Below are 21,962 nucleotides of genomic sequence, written 5' to 3'. Positions count from 1 at the left end.
TGGAGTCTGCAGGAGCCAAGGCCTTACTCAAGATTCTGACCTCCGTAAGTATCCAGGCTTTACCCAAGCCACTGAAGTCAAAAGGAGATGTGGCCTTACCCAAGATGCTGGAAATTACAGGAGCTCAGAACATACCCATGACCCTAACTTTCACAAGTACTCGGGAATTAATCGCGATGCTGGCCCCCATAAGGGTCCAGCTCTTACTCAAGACTCTGGCTTATCCAAGAGATCAGGCCTCCATAACAACTCATGCCTTATCCCAAACCCTGGCCTCCACAAGAACCATCTGGAACTGACTCTGTCCAAGTTTTGGGCCCACATCAGACCCGAAAGTCATTTATATCTGAGGCAGTTCCTCGAAAGGAGGATGCTGGGCAGCACATACCATGGACTTCTGTCCCACCCAGTCAGAACTCCTGCTCTCCCAGGGCTCAGGTGGCCTACAATGGCCTGCAAACCTTCTCAGAGGTACCTGTACTAATTGAGCTGCAATCATCCTCCCGGTGAGCAGGCAGCCAAGACTGGGTGTACCACCCAATGGATACAGTTACTCCAGCCTGCCAGAACTATCGCCAGATGTATACGCCTCCCAAAACCAGCTGGAAGCCCTACTGTCCTGGGTCAGGCACCCGGCTAGGGCATGTGGTCTTTGGCGCCCGCCAGAGACAGTTGAGAGCAGGCAGGGACAAGTGCGAAGAAGCTGTGTCTCCCAGGCGCCTTCACTGAGAGACATCCAACAACTCACCAGAGACCATCAACGAGTGGGGGTATCAGTGTGTGATGAGCAACTTAGAAAAAGAGGGACAGATATGCATGAGGAGTAAAGAGACAAGAGAAGAGTTCTGTGGTTGCTTGAGGACATCCACCCCAGCCCCATCCCACAGGGCCTGATGAGGACATAAATTATCCCTGCTTTCCCTCCATCGCTGTCTAGCTAAATCCGTTATCCCCAAGCCCTAGAGCTGCACTGTCAATTACAGTAGCCACTAGCCAAATGCCTGTTGGAATGTAAATTAGTTAAAATTAAGGAAAATTAATTCTGTTAAAAATTAAGTTAAAATGTTAAAAATTCTCTTCCTCAGGGAACAGAATTTCCCTGGCATCCAATTCTGTTCCCTGGTGGTCTAGTTGTTGGGACTTGGCGCTTTCCCTGCTGTGGCTGGGGTTCAATCCCTAGTCGGGGAACTCAGACCCCGCAAGCTTCATGGCTTGGCCAAAAAAAAAAAAAAAAAATTCTGTTCCTCAGTGCCATGACCTTCTAAGGGCTCAGTAGGCACATGGAGCTAGTGGCTACTGCACTGGACGGCGCATATTTAGAACATTTGCATCACCATGGAAAATGCTATTGCAGAGCAGTGCTTTAGAGTTTAGAGCAATTTTCTTTTCCCTGTCACCCACCCCCAGCATCTTAAAGCTCCCCCAGAGCCTAGAGAACTTAGCTCTTTTTAGGGTGGTTCAGAAGCCACCCTCTGGGGAGGAGGTAAGATGTGGGGCTGGACACCCAGTGCCTGATTTCCCCAGACTGTGAGAAAGAGCCCAGGCTTCAGCTTTCCTCATCTGGTCTCTTGGGTCACGACCAGATGTATGGAAACTTGCCTCCCCCGTTCTGGGCTGTGTTTGGGGCTCTTGGTTACTGAGGGAGAAGACCTCTCTTTGTCAGTGACTAGGAAACCTTGTGTTTTAGGCTCCCCAAATTGAGCGTTGGATTCTGAGGGTCCCCTCCTTCATAGGCCTCTAAATTTTTCGAGGTGTCTCCACTTAATTTTCTTGCCCATGGACTTAGGCCTAGTTCACTGGGGAGACAGGCCCCTGGGAAAAAGGAATGTAAGAATTCCTGGGCTGCCGGCCCGAAGCCTGGCAGTGCAACTCCCCCCCCCCCGGGCCACGGACGGAGCCTCCCCAGCTGTGCTCACAGCCAGCCCAACCGCAGCCCGCACCCCTTCACGGGACACTTGAACTACTCCCTGGATCCCCACGCGGTGCGGCGCCGGGCAGCCGAATGGGCCGAGATGCTGCCCGTGCGGCGCCCTCTGGCCACGTCCGCCTCCCTCACGGTGCTGGCCGAGGCCTCGTACAAGCGGGCCCTGGCTCCCAGCTCAGCGCTGCTCCTCCGCCCCTCCCAGCCCCTGCCTGACGTCCAGGCTACCGAGCACCCTCCACCTCCGCCCACCTTCATGCCACTCAGCCGGAACCCGGGGAGGCAATGCCAACTACCAGGTGTATGACAGCCTGGAGCGGAAGCGGCAACGGCAGGAGGGCCAAGCGCGGGCCAACTCGCTGCTACCTTCCACCTCGGCCTCCAGGCCCTCTCTGCACAGGAGCCAGACTGGGAAAATGAACTTACCAGCAGCAAATGGGGGCAGGGGCAGGGGGCGGCAGGGCATGGAGAGAGGAATAAAGAGTGCCAGAGTCCAGGAAACACTGGTGGTCTGTGGCTTGGAAGCGCCACTCCTTCTGCCAGCCTGGGTCCCTGCGCTTGGCTTCCTGCAATAAGAAGCCAGTGTCCCCTTCTTGGCCTGAGGGTCCCTTTGGTTTAGTGGCCACAGTCCTGCCAGCAGGCCCCTCCTGGTCCTATGCCATGCACTAAGTACATCTGCAGCTGCAGACTCCAAGCCACTGGTCTCTGGGCACCTCCTCTGTGTCTCAGCTGTCCCTGTCCACAGAGAGCCTCATATAAGAAGTTGCTTCCAAACTGGGAGGTTCCACATCTGGGCAGGTCCAGCTCCAGGCCCAGTGAAGGGCATGAAGAAGGCTGAGGCTCTGGACTCCAGCCAGGCCTTCAGCAGGCCTCTGAGGCCGAGGTCTTCCTAGTCTCAAGAGGGGCCAAGAGACGGAATGTGTCATTTGAACAAGTGAGTCAGCGGGCGGTGTGCGAATGAATGACCGCTCGAGGGGATGTATGCCGGCCACCGGGCCCTGTTTGACTGTCCAGGCTCAGCTTACCTGACCCTGGTTACCAGGGAATGCCACTCTGGGCCCTCCTTTTCATCCCCCTCCCTCACTGTGACCTCACCACCTGCCCCATTATGACCCAGTCTGGCTCCCAGTTAAAACTGGAGGGCAGGGGGCCCAGGCAGTCCTGGGACCAACGGCCATGGGTGAGCGAGCCCTCTACCGAGCCGAGCCATGCTCTGGCACCATCCCCAGGAAATGCCAGGAGCTAGGAGACTCAATTCTTTTGCTCCTGATCAGATTCATCTTCCTCAACTTGGGGATGAACGTGGTGACTATGGTCAGGGCAGGATCTGGGCAGCGGAGTTGGGGGAGCCCTGGGGCCTCGAAGGCGCTGAGGTTGGGAGGGCTGCTGGGGTGTGGCCGGACAAGTGTTGGATTTCAGGGCTAACCCTGCTCCCGGTCTTCCCCCTCCCCTGCTTCCCTCAGCTCTGGAGGCATCTGAAGAGTTACTTGCGGGTACTTTTCTATCGTATTTTCCCCAAAGGTGAGTGGGCGCCAGCGTGGGCTCAGGGGATGTGGGCCTGTCCCCTTTCTTCTATCCCTGCCTTGATTCTCAGCCCCTCAGGAAGCCAGGCCCTGACCCATCTCACCTTTCCCCAAGACAAGCAAGCCAGCTGTGTAGGCAGCCATCGCATGTGCATGCACTGCTCCGTGGATCCCAAGAACCTGTGCTCAAGAGTTTCTTCCCGCTTCCGCCATCGCCCAAGCTTCCTGCTCGGGCACCCAAACCACCACCCAAACTCCTGGATACCAGACACAAATGACGAGAATGCTTCTAAGTGCTGCTGGATGCCGCCTCAGTGTGGATGGGCTGGGGCTTCCACGGAGGCTCCACGGGGACTGTGGATGGAGCGGGTAGTGGGAGCTGGGGAGGCCCCTCCGGTCACAGCCTTAAAGTCCCAAGCCACCTTGTACTCCAGGCAGGAGACATCTTCCAAGCTCCGAAGGATGAGCAAGGTGGACGTGGTTCCACTCCGCCTGCCCCAAGACAGCAAGACTAAGACACCAGACTCTGACCCAGCCCAGGTCCCAGTCCGGGCCCAGACCCGCCCCCCAGTTCAGCCCCCTGCGCATGCTCCTGCCAAGGCCCAGACCTTCTCCTCAGCCCACCCCCCTGAGCACACCCGCCCCCCACCCAGGCCGAGACCTGCTCCCGAGGCCACGCCCATGAGCACACTTCCGCCCAGACCCAGGCCTTCTCCCTAGTGCACCCCACTGGGAACACTCCTGCCAAAGCCCAGACCTTCTCCTCCACCCACCCCTCTGAGCACGCCCCACCTCAGGCCCAGACTTGCTCCACATTCCACTCCCCTGAGCACACCACCCCTCAGCCCAGACCCCCTCCCCAGCCCTCAGCCCTGAGCACAGCCCTGCCCAGGTCCATGGCCCTGAGCATACCTCAGCCCATACCCCAGCCCAGGCCCAAGACCAGGACACCTCACATGCCTCAGCCCAGTCCCTGGGCCAAACTTCTGTCTGCACCCTGACCCATGCTCATCTGACCTATATCCATGCCAACACTCTGGTCCCTCTCCCAACTTCTGTCCCTGCTACTACTCCTGCCCTAGCCCCTACACCAGCCCCTGTCCCGATCTCTGCCACAACCTCTGTCCCAGGGCTGGGCATGGCCCTGACAAACACTCAAGTCCCGTCCACCACCCCTACGCCCATCCTAGGTTCTATTCCCTCTACCTTGTCTGCCTTTAGCCAAGGCCTCTCCTCCGGCCATGTGGTCTACCATGACCTCAGGGTAAAGCAGAACTTATTCCATGTGTGTCTGCCTCAGAACTCTGGGTATTCCAGAAAGAACTTGCTGCTGGATGCCGCCTCAGTGTGGATGGGTTGGTACTCCCTCCAGGCCCCAAGGGGGGCATGGTCTGGTGAGCTCTGGTACAGCAGAGCAAACACTGAAGCAATGTAGTAGGGACAGTGCCAAGTCCTCCACAGGATCCATACTGGGTTACCTGGAGTTGGGGAATATGGAAGGGAAGATCTCAAATGATGCCAAAGACAAATTTGTACAGTCCAAGACCTTCCCTTACTGCAGCTTCCATCCTAGCAGTTCTGAGAAGAGAAACACAGACCCCCAGACTCCAGTCTACCCCACATTCCTGGTGCACTCCAAGGATGCTGCACCTTCTCAACCTTGCTTCCATTCTCCAACCAGTGCCCAGAGCTCACCATGCACCATGCCTCCACCATGCACTCTTTCTCTGCCTCTTGTTTCTCCCAGATCCTTTGTCCTTCAACACAGCAACCACCAGAAGCCCTCCACCTTAATACAACCCCCCACCTTCCCCCCAACCTCCAAGTCTCCTCAGTCTGTCCTCTCTTCCCAGGGCCCCATCCCTCCCCAGTTATCCACTACTTCCCAAACCCCAAACCAGCCCCAACCCCCTGAACTTCATGAGAGTCTAGGCCTCAACCAAGGCTCTGTCCCCCAAAGGACCCCCGGCCCTTCAAAAGACTGTAGAGTTTTCAGAAACCCAGGCCTTACCCCAAATCTAAGCCTCCACAAGGACCCAGGCCTTATCCAAGACCCAGGCCTCCATAAGAACCCAGGCCTTACCCGAGACCCAGGTCTCCCCAAGAACCCAGGCCTTGCTCAAGATCCAGGCCTCCACAAGCTTCCAGGCCTTACCCAAGACCCTTACCTCTGCAAGAATCCAAGCCTTTCCCACGACTCTGATCTTCAGAAGAATCCAGTCATTACCCAAGATTCTGGCTCCCAGAAGAGCTTAGGTTCTACTCGAGATAGACGTTTCTTTATACACCCATATCTCACCCAGCCCTCTGGTCTCCACAAGAACACACCATTTCTCCAAACTTCTGACATTCAGAGGAGCTCAGGCTTTATGCATGATTCTGGAGTCTCTAGGAATCTGGAACGAAAGCAAGAGACTGTACTGTATAAAAGTCAAGAGCTCTCCCAAAAAACTGGCTTCCATAATAGCCCACACCCTTCTCAAGATTCTGGATGTGACAAGAGTACAGGTAATGCCCAAGATGCAGGAGTCTCTAGGAGTCCAGACTTTACCCAAGATTCTGGGCCAGAGAATCATCCATACCTTGCCCAAGACTCTGGAGCCAACAAGAGCTCAGGCCTTTGCCAGGAATCTGAAGATCCCAGGCCTTGTGCAAACCCCTTGCCTCCATAAGGGCTCAAGCCTTACCCGAGACTCAGGAGACTACAAGAATCCAGGTCTTACCCAAGATTCTGGAGTCTGCAGGAGCCAAGGCCTTACTCAAGATTCTGACCTCCGTAAGTATCCAGGCTTTACCCAAGCCACTGAAGTCAAAAGGAGATGTGGCCTTACCCAAGATGCTGGAAATTACAGGAGCTCAGAACATACCCATGACCCTAACTTCCACAAGTACTCGGGAATTAATCGCGATGCTGGCCCCCATAAGGGTCCAGCCCTTACTCAAGACTCTGGCTTATTCAAGAGATCAGGCCTCCATAACAACTCATGCCTTATCCCAAACCCTGGCCTCCATAAGAACCATCTGGAACTGACTCTGTCCAAGTTTTGGGCCCACATCAGACCCGAAAGTCATTTATATCTGACGCAGTTCCTCGAAAGGAGGATGCTGGGCAGCACATACCATGGACTTCTGTCCCACCCAGTCAGAACTCCTGCTCTCCCAGGGCTCAGGTGGCCTACAATGACCTGCAAATCTTCTCAGAAGTACCTGTACTGATTGAGCTCCAATCACCCTCCCGGCGAGCAGGCAGCCAAGACTGGGTGTACCTCAGTTCCTCCAGCCTGCCAGAACTATCGCCAGATGTCTACGCCTCCCAAAACCAGCTGGAAGCCCTACTGTCCTGGGTCAGGCACCCGGCTAGGGCATGTGGTCTTTGGCGCCCGCCAGCGACAGTTCAGAGCATGCAGGGACAAGTGCGAAGCTGTGTCTCCCAGGCGCCTTCACTGAGAGACATCCAACAACTCACCAGAGACCATCAAGGAGTGGGGGTATCAGTGTGTGATGAGCAACTTAGAAAAAGAGGGACAGATATGCATGAGGAGTAAAGAGACAAGAGAAGTGTTCTGTGGTTGCTTGAGGACATCCACCCCAGCCCAATTCCACAGGACCTGATGAGGACCTAAAGTCACCCTGCTTTCCCTCCATCGCTGTCTAGCTAAATCCGTTATCCCCAAGGCCCTAGAGCTGCACTGTCAATTACAGTAGCCACTAGCCAAATGCCTGTTGGAATGTAAATTAGTTAAAATTAAGGAAAATTAATTCTGTTAAAAATTAAGTTAAAATGTTAAAAATTCTCTTCCTCAGGGAACAGAATTTCCCTGGCATCCAATTCTGTTCCCTGGTGGTCCAGTTGTTGGGACTTGGTGCTTTCACTGCTGTGGCTGGGGTTCAATCCCTGGTCGGGGAACTCAGACCCCGCAAACTTCATGGCTTGGCCAAAAAAAAAAAAAATTCTGTTCCTCAGTGCCATGACCTTCTAAGGGCTCAGTAGGCACATGGAGCTAGTGGCTACTGCACTGGACGGCACAGATTTAGAACATTTGCATCACAATGGAAAATGCTATTGGAGAGCAGTGCTTTAGAGTTTAGAGCAATTTTCCTTTCCCTGTCACCCACCCCCAGCATCTTAAAGCTCCCCCAGAGACCAGAGAACTTAGCTCTTTTTAGCGTGGCTCAGAAGCCACTCTCTAGGGAGGAGGTAAGATGTGGGGCTGGACACCCAGTGCCTGATTTCCCCAGATTGTGAGAAGAGCCCAGGCTTCAGTTTTCCTCATCTGGTCTCTTGGCTCATGACCAGATGTACGGAAACTTGCCTCCCCCGTTCTGGGCTGTGTTTGGGGCTCTTGGTTACTGAGGGAGAAGACCTCTCTTTGTCAGTGACTAGGAAACCTTGTGTTTTAGGCTCTCCAAATTGAGCCCTGGATTCTGAGGGTCCCCTCCTTCATAGGCCTCTAGATATTTCAAGGTGTCTCCACTTAATTTTCTTGCCCATGGACTTAGGCCTAGTTCACTGGGGAGACAGACCCCTAGGAAAAAGGAATGTTAGAATTCCTGGTCCAGTATGCATTGGTCTAATCTGTGAGCGTGTCTCTGGTGTCCTATCTTTCTGTCCTATTATTCTGACTCCTAGGTTCATCCTGGACTTAAGCTGTGTCCATGATAGCACTGGTCGCTGAAAGCCATTTCCTTCCCCTGATAATTTTTCATTGCCCTGCCCTAGCCCAGCTGGTGTTTCCTCTGGACTTGATTTTCAGTCCTGATAACTCTTCTGTATACACACATAAACTGCGAGATTCCAAAGTGTTTTCCCTGACACCACTTGTGTGTCTGAGGTGGGCAACACTAATATGTCCCTTCCCTGAGTCAGATGTCCATCCCTGGGTCACTACATGCACACTATCGGTGTGTTCTTGTCTAACGTTACCACCACCGATTCCAAGGAGATACGTCCCAGCTGGAGAGCCCATTTCCAACAGCTCTCTGGCTGAGCTCTGAACTTGGACAAGTCATGTGCAACCTTTCTAGGCTTGCAGTCTCATCTCTAAACTGAAGTTATAATTGCATGCAAGAACCCTTCTAGATTTAAATGACCAGGGCTTCTCTACTCCCAAGTGAGATGTAGAGTCCCCTATTTCTCTGCATTCCCTAGTGTATGTCCCTCATTATTGTTTGCTATTCAGATCCATCCTATTAGGCCTCTGTTCTAACCCCAAGGAGTGTTTGTGCGCTTCACCTGGCCTTGTAAAGACACGGAATAGTTTATCATAAAGACACATAATAGTTTATCATAAAGACACAGAATAGCTTACCTCCATAGAAACTACAACTTCCATCAGGCACTACTTCAACGGAACAGGAAAGGATGTGGGGGCGTGGCCCCAACGCCCTGGTACCTTTGAAGACAAACTACAACTCCCAGGATAGCCGCGAGATCTCTGCAGAGCGAAAGGAGTGACTGAACTCTGACTGGAGGCCGGGCTGGTCCGGAACCACCCCGACAGTCTCCAGAAAGGGGCGTGGTTATAATTTAAGGGCGTGGCCTTACAGGCAGCAGGAAGAAGTTACCTGTGGAATCTTCCTATCCATTCTCTTCCCAGCCTTTGTAGCTAACCCTAAGAGGGAAGCCGCAAACCACTAGCCTCTTCTGAAAAAGAGGTAAGGGGACGTAGACAAGGGGCAGCGAAGGAGGCTATTGCATTCCTTAGGAGGGGCCAAACAGCTACTTTCTACCTGCTGAGTCAGGTGAACCGTTCCATGGGGGCGGGGACCAGCATATGAGAAAAGGGCAAGGACGGAGGAGGTATTTATTTGTTCTCTTTCAAGACTAAATTTAGGGCCCTTCGTCTGCAGACCCATTGGCGGACCGTGTCTTGGGAACCCTCTTGGCCTCTGGAAGAGCCAAGAACGGGGGCCAATTTTCCGCAGCAAAAGGTACGGCCCGTCTGGGCTTCCTCCCGTTTGTGTATTTCCTAGCCCCCAAACGACAGAGCCATATGGCTTCCGCGGTCTGGGGGAGTGCTCCCTGGTGGGGCCCACCGCCCCCAGCCCCAGCCCGGCCGCTCACGGACATCGACTTCTGCTCTGGGGCGCAGCTGAAAGAACTAACCCAGCTGATCCAGGAGCTGGGTGTGCAGGCGAGCTGGAGTGAAGGTCCCAAGCCAGGACCAGATCTCCTCCAGGCCAAGGACTTTGTTTTCTCTTTGCTTGGTAAGTAACCCTCCCAGCCTTCGGGAACTTGCAGCTCTCAGCTCCGCCTCACCCCGCCCCGGCTCTGGATCACGACTTTACGATCCCTTCTCTTTCCTTAGGTCTCGTTCACCGCCGGGACCCTCGCTTTCCTCCTCAGGCAGAGCTCCTGCTGCTTCGTTGCGGGATTCGCGAGGGCTCCCTGGATCTGGGGCCTGCGCCTCTAGGTCCCTACGCTCGGGGACCTCACTACGACGCCGGCTTCACACTCCTGGTGCCCGTGCTTTCGCTAGATGGCACTGGGCAGGAGCTGCAACCGGACGTGGAATCGTGTTACACATGGCTCTTCCTCCCAGAGCAGGTACGCGGAACCTCGGTCCGGGAGGCATGGCAGGATTGCCTAGGACCCCCAGTCCCAGGAGGACGTGATTCGATCCACCCAGCCCAAAGCAAAGAAACTCCCAAGGATCCGCAAATCTCCGTGGACCAGCTACACGTCACTGAGCCTGAGGCACACGAGTCTTTGGAAAACTCACCTAGTAATGTTTCAGTGCCAGAATTGCCTCAACAAGACGTAACCGATGTTGGCTTTCCCTCACCACCGAAAAAAACGGATGGTGACGTCACCAAAGCAACCGACGTTAGCCCAGTGCCACAGACGTTGGAGGCTCCGGAGGCATGGACCACATTGTGCCCCGCCCAGGTGGCTGCCTGGTTCTCTGTTTCGCTGGCTGCGGTCACTGAGTCCCCGTTTCCGGTTCCGGGTGCCCCGCGCTTGGTCCACGCAGCCCGCCACGCGGGGCTCACCACCATCCTCCTGGCTACGCCCGGGCCCCCGCGCCGCCTCCTGCTTTTCGACTTGATCCCCGTGGTGTCTGTGGCCGGCTGGCCCCAGGGGCCTCGGAGCCACTCGTGGGCCGGCCCGCTGGCTTCGGAGTCGTCTTCCTTCTACCTGGTGCCCGCCGGCGGCGGCGGCACAGAGCGGCCGGACGCCTCCGGCTGGCAGCTCTGCTTCGCCCGCCAAGAGCTGGCGCTCAAGACGCGCATATCCGTTCCCCTGCTGCAAGCGCACGCGGCGGCTCAGGCGCTGCTGCGCCCTCTGGTGGCCAGGACTAGGGTCGCGGCGCCCTACCTCCTGCGGACGTTGCTCTACTGGGCGTGTGAGCGGCTGTCCGCGCCCTCTCTGGCGCGAGCCGAGAATGCGGGCGCCTGCTGCCTCGGGCTGCTGGATGAGCTGGGCCGGGTGCTCGAGGCCGGGACGCTGCCCCACTATTTTCTGAGTGGCCAAAAGCTCCGTGCGGGGGACTGCGCCGCTTCGCTGCTCGGGGCGTTGGCCCGCTGTGGAAGAGGCCAAGGCTGCACGCAAGGGGGGGCGTCTTAGCCGGCGTGGGAGGCGGGGCCCTTTAAAGGCGCTGTTCCTACTAACCTGGAATGTGCTTCTGTTGGCCAGCGGGATGTGGAGGGGACTGCTCTCCCCTCACCTGGGAGACAGGCTGAGTCCTTTGGGCCTGAAGAGCCCGTTCTAGAAGGCCTCCTCGCCGGTTCCTCCGCTTCCTCCCACCCTCCTCCCGCCCCATCCCTGGCACAGGTCGTTCCATTCTGGCCTCTCCACTTTCCAAATCTGTGGCCAGCACCCCGCCCACTCCGGTGCAGCCCCTGGCATCCATCTCCCGCCAGTTCGTATGGTCTTTTCTCTTAGGAGTCAATAGGGATGGGGGTAATATATTTGCTGAAAGAACGTGTAAAGGAGAAAAGTATGGAGACCAGGGACTGACCAATTTGTCTCACACAAAAGCAGAGACATTAAGGAGGCCGGATTTCACCCCAGGCTAGACCTCACCACCACCGCTATCTCTTCAGTTATTCCCCCCACCTTCCTCATCCAGTTCTGTCCTCCATCCCGGGCAGTAGTGTCCCTTTCTCCATTCTCGGGGCATCCGCCATTCCATCTATCTAAACCCAACCTCTCCCCCCATCCAGAGTTCCATTCAGTGAAGTCGCCTCCTTGTCCCTCCTCCTCTGAACCCGGAGACATGCGAGACATGCGGCCTTGCCTCGGCTCCGCCTGTCTCTAAGACCGTCGCCACTCCCTGCCTCCAAGGAACCCCGGGTTTCCGCCCGCCTAGCTTCACCTCCCCGTCTTTCCCGGCGTCTCCGCCTCCTGCCCCGCCCCCGGACCGGCTCTCGGGGGAGGGGAAGCCGCTGTCGCTGCCGCCGCCTCAGCTTCCCACAGCCGCTACCGCTGCCGCCGCTGCCGCCGCTCCGCTTGGTCCAGCCGCCAGGCCCAGTGCTCACTTCGCCAGACCAGGGCTCTCTGCGGAGACACTCTCACTCCTTCTTGGGGTCCGGGACGTCTAGCTGGGCGTGGGGGGAAGCTCCGCTTGTGGGGTACAGGGAGGGAGGAGCCTGGAACCGGAGCCAGCGCCAGCCGTCCCCGGATCGACAAGAGAGGACAGGTTGAGGGGCGTCGGGGAAGGAAGAGGGGGCGCTATAGGCAGTCCCGGGGAGGACAAGGAAGCCCTGTCGCAGAAAGCTCTGATGCGCTCTGACTTATAGCGGGTCTGTTCACATTTGGGGACCCGTGACAACGTGGGTGCACTCCTCTCTCGGGGGGCTGGTTGGATTGGAGGGCGTGGGATCTAAACAGCACCAGCTGTCCCCGAGGAAATTAGGGGCTGCCAGAAAAAAAGAAAAAAGCCAAAAACCTATGCTCCTTATTCCGAGGTGACACAGGGCCCTCCAGACAACCACCTGGTGTAACCACTAGGAAGGGCGGATTTGGAGGTGACTTCAAAAGGAGTGGATGGTAACAAGGTGAGGAAAGGGGCTCAGCAGCTGGAACGCTGTGCCACTAGAAATGGGGGTGACTTGGTAAAAAGCGGTATCGTCCAGAGACAGGGTCTGGGAACCTCTTCTTGCTGATTGGCGACAGTCTGGATATTTCAAGGCATACTTTTTTGGGGATTTCAGTGAAAAAAAGTGGGGGATTCTTCAATTAGAGGGTGGCAAAAGAAAAGACACCAAGGTTGGGTTCTTCCTAGACACTGGCAGCACCCCAGCAGGGGTGGGGTGAGCTAATATCCCCAAAGCTAAGGACCCACACCCTTAAAATTACAAGAGTGGCTTTGGCAGGAGTGCAGGGCCCGGAAATAGGGTGGAAAGGTGCCTGGGGATATTGGAACCACATCGTGGAAAATTTGAGGGTCTTGGCTTTGGGATAGTGTTAGTGGGGGACAGGGACACTGGAGATCAGAGAAGGGGGAGTTTTCTGCGGGGGGCAAAGGTCGAGGGTGGGGTCAACTGAGAGGTACATAGGCTGCTGGGTCTGGCGAAGCTAGCACGAGGCCCAAGGGTGGGAGCTGGTGCCTGGGGTGGGGGTCGTCTAGGGCTTATCCTCAGGTCCCGTGGGTGAGGCGGCGAGTCGGACCGGAGAGTCAAGAGCATGTCCTGGTGAGCTAGCGGGCTTCTCTGGGGGTGCCCAGCGCGCTCCGGGAGCCTGCCGGTTTGGGGGTGTCTCCTCCCGGGGTGCCATGGCGGCACTGGCCAGCAGCCTGATCCGGCAGAAGCGGGAGGTCCACGGGCCCGGGGACAGCCGGCCCGTGTCGGTGCAGAGGCGCGTGTGTCCCCGCGGCACCAAGTCCCTTTGCCAGAAGCAGCTCCTCATCCTGCTGTCCAAGGTGCGACTGTGCGGGGGAGCGGCCCGCGCGACCGGACCGCTGCCCGGGTGAGTGGCTGGGGCGGGGTCTCCGGGCCGGCGGTCTCTCTGCCTGGGAAGGTGAGGCCAGGGACTCGGAAGAGCGGGGCCCGACTGACAGGGACTGCCCGAAAGTGAAAGGGGGTGGGCCTGGACCACAAACCCTCGGCCAGACGATGCCTCAGTTTCCCTTGTCTCGCGCCCATAACCCCGAGTCTCCTCGCTTTCGAGGGCAGGGGGAAGGCTTGAGGGGCTAAGCCTGGTGCCCCGAAGCCTGGAAGCTCCCGCTCGCCCCCCCCCCAACACAGGACTCCCCACCCCCACCATCCTCTGACTACGTGCCCTCTCTCTCAATGAGAGATTCTTTCAATGCCGAGGGGAGGGGCCTGGGGGTTCCGGAAGCCTGGGTCACCCCGAGGTTTTCTGCGGCTCCGGAAGCCCCGCCCCCGCCCCGGTTCCCCCGCTCCTCCGAGCCTTGGCTCCGTTCCTCCTCGCCGAGCTTGCCTGGCTCGGTACCAATCTCCCCAGCTCTCCCCCGGGTGTCCTTGCAGCTACCTCGCGAGTCCGGCCCTCTGTGCGCCCTTCTCCCGTGACCTGCACGTCAAGAAGGGAGCTGGGCACTCCCCCACGACCGCCTACGCGGCTCAGAAATCGGGCCCCACGGGCTCAGGAGACCCTCTGCCGCGAGGAACTCAGACACACTACAAGGCTGGATACCCGCACGGAGACTGGCGGCCGTACCACCTACGAGGGGGTACGGGGAACTCGGCCGCAAGCGCCAGGCAAAGAGAGTTGTGAAGGTTAGCCTGTGGTCCCCGTCCCGGTGCGACAGGCGGGAAGTCCCTCTGGCCTCGCTCCCGTCCGCTCGCAGCTCCCTTAGGGGGAGACCCCCCACCACCCCGCTGCCGTCCTCATCCCCCCACCGCCTCCGCAGTGGTACGGTCCGCAGTGGTACGATCAGCAGCCCGCTCTTTGAGTGGGACCCAGCCCCCACGTGAGTCAGCCAGCCTCACCAGCTCCCTGGCCCCCTCCCCCATTTCCTTGGTTTGGTACCGAATATCCCCCATCCCAGGCGGGTTACCTGGCTGAAGGGGAGAGGCTGAGCCTCAGGGACGGCTGGGACTCCCGCGAGCCAGCAGACAGACAGACAGATGGGTCAGTGTCAGACAGTCCGGCGCTGGGCCAAGGCGAGGCCCGCGCGAAGCGAGCGGCAGCTGCAGCAGCAGGTGCTGAGTCAGCGTCAGGTCCAGTCCCACCCCCACCCCTGAGGGGGCGCCCCTACCCTGGGGTCACCTTAATGCCCCCCACATTCGCAAACACACTGCCCTTTCAGCAGCTCTGCCTGTCTCCCTCTGTCCTCTGCGTTTCCATATATCTCTCCCCTTCCTCTTCCTTCTTCTCCCCTCCCCCCATTCTGGTTGAGCTGTAGAGTAGGAATTAAGCCTTTAAATAAATTTCAATCAATTCAACTGAAAGCTGGTTAGAGGAGGCAGAAGGGACCCACACCCCAGCTTCCTCTGGAGTCAAAGAGAGGTGGGAGAGAGCTTGCTTAGAGGGTCAGGGAGCTGGGGCCCTGGGACCCTCTTCCTTCCCTCCATCCTCCTTTCTTTCTCTCCTCTGATCCCGCCAAGTGTAGCAATGTTTCTGGGAACAGAGATGTCATGTTCCAAGATGAATGTCTCTCTCTCCAGAGACTCAGCTCAAAGGCATCGTCACCAAACTGTTCTGCCGCCAGCGTTTCTACCTCCAGGCGAATCCCGATGGGAGCATCCAGGGCACCCCAGAGGACACCAGCTCTTTCAGTGAGAGGGGAATCCAGCTGCTGGGTGGGAAGGGGGAGCGCAGGCATAGGAGATGACAGTCCTATTGTGGCTTCAGGTTCTGTTGTTTTCAGTCTGGCTCTTTGACCCCTCAAAGGAAGAAGTAGAACAAGGACCATAATTGAGGGGGGGCTCAGATGGGGATTGGAGGCTTGGGGTACCGATACCCCTTCTCTCCACCCCCAGCCCACTTCAACCTGATCCCTGTGGGGCTCTGTGTAGTCACCATCCAGAGTGCCAAGCTGGGTCACTACGTGGCCATGAACGCTGAGGGGCTGCTCTACAGCTCGGTGAGACAAGGGGGCAGAGTGGCCTGGAGTCAGGGGACTCCCCTAGCTACAGCCTTCCCAGCTACAGATATTTTGCAACTCAGGGATTCCTCTCCCTCCAGCTCTTGCCGACACCCTGTCCTCACTGCCCGCTCCCAAGCACCTCCTGTAGCCTCCCTCCAATCCCTTCTCCTCCAATAGCCTCCTAAATACCCCCAGGCTCTTTGAATGTCCAACTCTTTCAACCTTTTAGGACCCCTGTGTCTTCTCCAACCTCCTCTAGACCTCATTATTACTCACTTCCCCAGAGTCATTCAGGATGCTGGGGAAGGATTAGGAGCTCCTCCAAGCAGAAATTCCCTCCAGGTGCCCTGGATGGTGAGAGGTTGGGAGTAGAGCAGAGAGAAGTTATCTTCTTATCCCAGGCCCCCAGAAGTCTAGTTCCCGGCCCTCGGGGGGCCACCAGACTCTTCCTCATCCTCCCTTTCTCCCAGTTCCTGCGTGGACTCAGAAGTTGGCTCTCCCAGTCTCAAACATATGGATTATATCCTGCCTTGTTCTTCCCAGGGCTCCCTTCTGTTCAGTGATGTGTCTTTTTGTGTTTCTGTCTGTGTGTGTCTTTCTGGGTCTTTGTCTCCTCAGCCACATTTCACAGCTGAGTGTCGCTTTAAGGAGTGCGTCTTTGAGAATTACTATGTCCTGTACGCCTCTGCTCTCTATCACCAGCGTCGTTCTGGCCGGGCCTGGTACCTGGGCCTGGACAAGGAGGGCCAAGTCATGAAGGGAAATCGAGTCAAGAAGACCAAGGCAGCCGCCCACTTTGTGCCCAAGCTCCTGGAGGGTGAGTATGGACCCCCAGGGAAGAGGTGGACCACATGGGACGGTATTGACCTTGACATGGACATTTAGTGACACACAGCTAAGGGGCTGTAAGTGTTTTAAGAGGACACATGCTATGACAGGTCAAGCCAGGAAGGCTTTGGCCTTTGGAGGTTTGGGAAGCTCTCCTTCTGTGGGTTCCCAGAGCAGCAGTGTAGGGGAAGGGAGCCCTTCCGAATGATCACATGTGACAGTTTTTCCAAATGGTTAACTATTACATTACATAGCTTGCTGGTTTTCCAGCCCCCTATAGTAGTTATTTCCCTGCCTGCCACTCAGCCCCAAAGCCAAAACCACACATTTTATTCTTTGGGTAGCACAGCACCCCACTGCTAGGTACTAGTTTCCATATTGGTCAGCTTTCGCTACCATAACAACCCCCCCACCTCATCCCCCAAATCGGTGGCTTCTAACAAGAAACATTCCTTTTTGCTCTCAAGTCTGCAGGTCAGTTGCATCTCTGCTTCAACCTGTGGGTCAGCTCCTTGCCCCACGTCTTCCCACTCCTGGGCTCAGGCTAAAGGAACAGCTTTTGTTTAGGATATGTCATTCTCCTGGCAGAGGATCCAGGAAAAAGAAACTTGCAATGCTTTTAAAGCTTCTGCTAAGCTATGACACATGTCCTATCTGCTCACATTCTGTTGGCTCAAGGAGGTTACATGGCCAAGCACAAAGCCAATGATGTAGGACAATATATTCTGAATCATTTTAAACAAGAATAGAGTCTCTCACAGATATCAAGGAGCTCTTGATACATTCTTATATAATCCTTTGTTAGGATGTGGATTGCCATATAGTCTACGATTTGTAGCTTATTTTCTTTTTTTTTTCTTTCTTTCTTTATTTGGCTGCGCCGGTCTTAGTTGCAGCATGCAGGATCTAGTTCCCTGACCAGGGATCGAACCCAGGCCCCCTGCACTGGGAGCGTGGAGTCTTAACCACTGAACCACCAGGGAAGTACCTGTAGCTTATTTTCAAGTTGTCTTTTTAAGAAAGAAAACTCTTAATTGTAATACAGAAAATGTATCATTCTTTTCTTTTAGAGTCAACATTTTTGTATCTTGTTTAAGAAATCTTTCCCTTCTCCAAAGTTCAAAAGATATTTCTATTATAGTTTTCTATTAAAATTTTCAGGGGCGTATTTTTTTTTAAGAAGATGTTGGGGGTAGGAGTTTATTAATTAATTAATTAATTTTGGCTGTGTTGGGTCTTCGTTTCTGTGCGAGCGCTTTCTCTAGTTGTGGCAAGCAGGGGCCACTCTTCACTGCGGTACGCGGGCCTCTCACTGTCGCGGCCTCTCTTGTTGCGGAGCACAGGCTCCAGACGCGCAGGCTCAGTGGTTGTGGCTCACGGGCCTAGTCGCTCCGCGGCACGTGGGATCCTCCCAGACCAGGGATCGAACCCGTGTCCCCTGCATTAGCAGGCTGACTCTCAACCACTGCGCCACCAGGGAAGCCCCAGGGGCGTATTTTTAACACTTAACCATCTGCAGTTGATTTTTGCATATGGTGTAACGTAAGGATCCAATTTAATCTTCTCTTCCATATGGACTGCCATTTTTCCAGGCCTAATTTTTGAATTGATGTGACATACAAGCCATATCACATACCATAGCATCATACATACGTGGTTCTGTTTCTGGACTTTCTTTTTATTGGTCACCTACTTTATCACTGCATTGACCATAATGAGCCATGGTATCTGGTTAAGAAAGGCTCCCCTCTCTTTTTTTGTTTGTTTTTTTTTGTGTTTCAACCAGGAGTGTTCTGGCTGTTTTCACCCTCTTACTCTTTTATGTCAAGTTTGGAGCCATTTCATCAAGTCCCAGGAAAATCTCTGTTGGGTACCAGTCTGTGCTCTTTACACATGCAGCTCATTGAACCCTCACCACTACCTGATGAAGGTCAGTGTTATTTTCCTCATACTACAGCTGAGATGCACAGAGATGGACTGCTGGCACACAGCTGCAAAGCAGTAGCTCTTCTGCATGTCCCCAGCACCCAGCTCACCCAGGCAGCACAGTGGATACACTGATAAGCCTGAGACCACAAAGCCTGGGTCATCTGCGGAGTCACTAGCAGTGCATGCTGTCACTTTGCTGAGGATCCCTGGTGACAGCAGAAACCATGCATGTTTCTAAGTTGACCATCTAATTCAGTTCATTCTCATTGACTGAAAAACAAAACAAAAAACAAACAGGAAACTGACCCCTGGAGATAGTTCATATTGAAAAAGAAGGCAGGCTGGCAGTGGGTCTCCATAATAGAGGGGAAGATGTGTGTGTGTGTATGTGTGTGTGTGTGTGTGTGTGTGTGTGTGTGTGTATTGGTATTCACATCAGAGCTAATGACTAGTATCTGGATTGTTTCATCAATTCCATATTTCAGTTCTTGAAAGAGCAGGAGGTAATCATATTACCAAGAAGATTAAATGACTTTCCAAGTCACTCAAGTTCTCTATCCTCTTAGTTCATGGGAGTAATATTTAAGGCCCTTCATTTGCAAGGTTATTTTGAGCAAAATCTATGTAGAGCAAGTGGCCCTCCACACTGGGTCAGCAGCTTCAACATCACTTGGCAGCTTGTTAGAATGCAAATTCCTGGGCCCCACTCCAGTCCTACTGAGTCTTATCACAGGGTGTGAGGCCCAGTAACCTCTGTATCAACAAGAACCCCCTCCAGGTGATTCTGGCGCTCCTGAAGGTTGAGGACCTCTGGTGTAGGGCATCCACCACAGCACCCAAAGCGGTCAGTTTTCAGTGAATGCTAACAAGTCTGGTCGAAGGTCACAGAGCTAGTTCATGGAAAGCCTAGACCTTACTTGGTCTCTGGCCCTACTGAATAACTTTTTCACCAACTGGAGTCTTATCTCCAAGGATCAGGAGCTGCAAGGTCAGATATTTGTATTAAATAGATCACCTGAAAATATTCAAGTTTAGGGCTTGGAAGAATAACAGAGGTGAGCCTTAGGCCTGTGAAGCACCATGGACAATTCTTAGCTTGTCATTTAAGACTCTTGTAGGTTGAGGCTGGGAGGCTGACCAAGTCCAATGTACACATGGCATTCTTAGAGATGTACATGTCTGTGTATACAGCCCCTCGAACATAGGAGTTGCTAAGGGTCCATTATCCGCGAGTGGGTTAAATCTTTACTGCAGTTGTCAGGCTGGCTTACATTGGGTTTTTTGTATTACAGATAGCTTTGGGAACAGAGATCTTTATTATAACAACATTAAAGTAAACAAACAAAAAACCAAATCAATAATGGTCATATCTCTCTCAAAGAACTGTTCGTTTCTCACTTTCCATTGTTTAGCTCTTTGTAGACAAATCTTCATCTCATCCCATCCACAGTGAACTCCCAGTTTTGTGCTCTTCTTTTTCACTGACTTTATCATAAATATTTTCTGTGATGTTCCCTAGTCTTCATAATTGTCATTGTGATGTGGCTGGAAAAGACTGCCTCAAACTGAGATAACGGGATTTAATTGTAGATATTTATCTGGCTACCACTATTTCCTAAGTAACAGTGTTGTGGCTACTTTTCTATAAGTCAAATTTTCTTCTTGTTGATGTTTTTCTTTAGATTAACTTCCTAGAAGTGGAATTACAGCAAAAGAGAGTATAAACACATCTGACTACTGGAGCGATAAGAAAGATGTTTCCAAAAAAAACGACCATTTCTTTGTTAGTGGCAATGTATTAAGACACTTGTTTTATAAAAAGTAATCCTCAGCATTTGGTGTCATTATTCAACTCCCCTCCAACTTTTTTTTTTGCCAGTTTAGTGAGCATGTTAAGTTTACCCTGTTATCGCTGCAATTCTCCTTTTTGTAAATCCTATATCCCTTCTTCCAAAGACATCTGGTCAAACGGGCTTCAGAGAGAACTCATTTCAATTAGGGTGTACGTGTATGTGTGTACATGCTGTGTAGCTATGGTTCTTTGTATCTGGATACATATAAGAGTCCGAGTATCTGACCATCCCTGTGTGTGCATCCGCTTCCATGTTTATGCCTTAAAGAACAGACGTGTTGTGGAGTGTATATGTCTGGGGTTCTGCTGTGGACACCTTGTTTCTGAGCATGTATTCCTTAGAGTATGCTCATGTGTATGTGTGAATAAACTGTAGCGTGGAATTGTGGAGGAGATGCAAGTAATGAAATCAAACACAGACCACTTGTGGCTTAACACAGTTCTCTCATCTGTACCTTCCTGCATAGCTCTGCTAACATAGGGAACCAATTAATGAATTCCAAATAACAGTGAAATGTTTAGAAGATTTGGGACGACTTGGAGAAAAGTGGACAGATCCTACAAGCCTCTAGTTTTCATGCAGAAAATAAATAAAGCTTCAGTGGGCTGGGACTTTGAAAACCATTTATCAAATGAGTGATACTGGGCAGTGATACATACCACCACCAACAACCCCCGCCCATGCCTCCGTGCTCTGTTCTCTGAGTCTAAAATGAAGATCGGAGCAAAGGATGCTTGTGAAAGTTAAATAAGATGATGCTATAGAAGGTGCTCAGAAGACGTGGTCCCCTGTAGGAAAAGGAGTAGAGGGGACCCAAGTCCCAGGCCTAGGGCCCCAGTCTCTTCTCAGACTCTGAAATAGACAATGACGATTCCTAATTGTAAGTGTTGCCAAAGGTCTTCCCAAAATACCTTAACCAGAGCTAAAAATCTTACACGTCATTGCTAAATACATGTAGTTTGGAGGTAGACCATACTCTTCAAACCATGGGGTTTATGATGAAAAGATAGTCAAAGGTCCTCATGGGGTAGAGGGAGCTGGAAATCACTGACACAAATCTGTAGATTTCAAACTTCTAAAAAAAACCAGTAGAACCACCCACCCCCCAACCCTGTCAACACACACACACACTTTTATCCAAACAACTTTTACAGGGAACCCCAAGCTATGAAACAGATGGGGGCAGGGGCAGAGGCAGAGGATATGTGGGCCTGCCTATTCCTCTCTGGAATCTGATGAGGGGCTCCTGGGGCACGTCCACACACCCTGGAGCCCCCCAGGTGAAAACCATGCATCTAGATAACCCCAGAGTCCCGGCCAGCACTGCCACTCTCTAAGGCTAAACCGCAGTTTCCAAGCAGTAACAGACTGGCTAATGTTTTCTGAGAGCTTCCTATACTCCAGGTTCTGTGCTTAGCTCCTGACACATGCTATCTTATTTTGGCCTCACATGTTCTCCAGGAGGAAGACCCTAGTAGTACTCTTAGGATCCCCATTCTCAGCTGAGGGAGATAAGGCCCAATGCAAGGATACTGGGCATTATAAGAAAAGTGTCCAAGTTCATTCAGCTTGAATATCATGGAGCCAAGAAGCAAAACTAGATAGTCTGGGTCTCGAATCTGTGTTCTTAACCCAGCCTGTAAAGCCTCCCAGTTTTGAGGGTTAAGTAGCATCTTTGTGAGTTAAATTCCCAATTCCCCATCAATTGACATTGTAACACTATTTTTAGTTTTGGGGTTTTTCTTGTTTGCTTGATTTGTTTTCTTTTGCTTTGTTTTTAAGAAGAGGTATGGGAGTGACCCTCAATTCACCTCAATCTCTTATCTAAAACCCTCTGTGATCAGGCCAAAAGAGTAGAGCTCAGAGTTACTGTCTAACTTGAGAATCAAGCCATTGACTTTGACAGCAACCATGG

At 53.5% G+C, this 21,962-nt stretch overlaps 5 protein-coding genes across 6 annotated transcripts in view; all 5 read left to right on the top strand.

The window, feature by feature from the left end:
• LOC117199193 (uncharacterized protein SPEM3-like) overlaps positions 1–1,264 on the top strand; it is a 111,241-nt gene extending 109,977 nt beyond the window's left edge. Inside the window, exon 5 of the mRNA XM_049701815.1 lies at positions 1,132–1,264. The gene's annotated coding sequence lies outside the window, so the exon portion shown is untranslated. The remainder of the gene's footprint in view (positions 1–1,131) is intronic.
• Positions 1–2,838, top strand: part of LOC101278225 (uncharacterized protein SPEM2-like) — a 115,404-nt gene extending 112,566 nt beyond the window's left edge. The window contains 1 exon segment of the mRNA XM_049701801.1: positions 2,720–2,838. The gene's annotated coding sequence lies outside the window, so the exon portion shown is untranslated.
• Positions 1–12,334, top strand: part of LOC101279217 (transmembrane protein 102-like) — a 116,539-nt gene extending 104,205 nt beyond the window's left edge. The window contains exons 2-3 of the mRNA XM_049701812.1: positions 9,376–9,651; positions 9,753–12,334. Coding sequence (XP_049557769.1) covers positions 9,438–9,651; positions 9,753–11,011 — 1,473 coding nt within the window. The 5' untranslated portion in view covers positions 9,376–9,437 and the 3' untranslated portion in view covers positions 11,012–12,334. The remainder of the gene's footprint in view (positions 1–9,375; positions 9,652–9,752) is intronic.
• LOC117202080 (uncharacterized protein SPEM3-like) lies at positions 3,098–7,072 on the top strand. Its single transcript, XM_049701927.1, is given in 10 exon segments — positions 3,098–3,235; positions 3,385–3,442; positions 3,560–4,129; positions 4,275–4,771; positions 4,803–5,448; positions 5,485–6,076; positions 6,078–6,460; positions 6,463–6,709; positions 6,711–6,909; positions 6,911–7,072. Coding segments are annotated over 10 exon segments (3,366 nt in total). The 3' UTR covers positions 6,947–7,072.
• A 1,650-nt stretch (positions 12,335–13,984) lies between the features above and the next one.
• Positions 13,985–17,423, top strand: LOC101279719 (fibroblast growth factor 11-like). Of its 2 annotated transcripts, XM_049701822.1 has the most exons (5): positions 13,985–14,124; positions 14,961–15,126; positions 15,331–15,434; positions 16,056–16,254; positions 17,156–17,423. In XM_049701822.1, the coding sequence occupies exons 2-5, from the start codon at positions 15,000–15,002 to the stop codon at positions 17,173–17,175; spliced, it is 450 nt and encodes a 149-aa protein (XP_049557779.1). In that variant the 5' UTR covers positions 13,985–14,124; positions 14,961–14,999; the 3' UTR covers positions 17,176–17,423. The 2 variants fall into 2 exon arrangements, with proteins under 2 accessions (XP_049557779.1, XP_049557778.1); XM_049701821.1 differs by lacking the exon at positions 13,985–14,124 and having other exon boundaries at positions 14,285–15,126.
• The last annotated feature ends 4,539 nt before the right edge of the window (positions 17,424–21,962 follow it).

The sequence above is a fragment of the Orcinus orca genome, chromosome 19, assembly GCF_937001465.1.
Source record: "Orcinus orca chromosome 19, mOrcOrc1.1, whole genome shotgun sequence".
In the NCBI taxonomy this organism is placed as follows: domain Eukaryota; kingdom Metazoa; phylum Chordata; class Mammalia; order Artiodactyla; family Delphinidae; genus Orcinus; species Orcinus orca.
The sequence above is the reverse complement of the archived record's forward strand: the minus strand, read 5'-3'. Positions and strand labels throughout refer to the sequence as shown.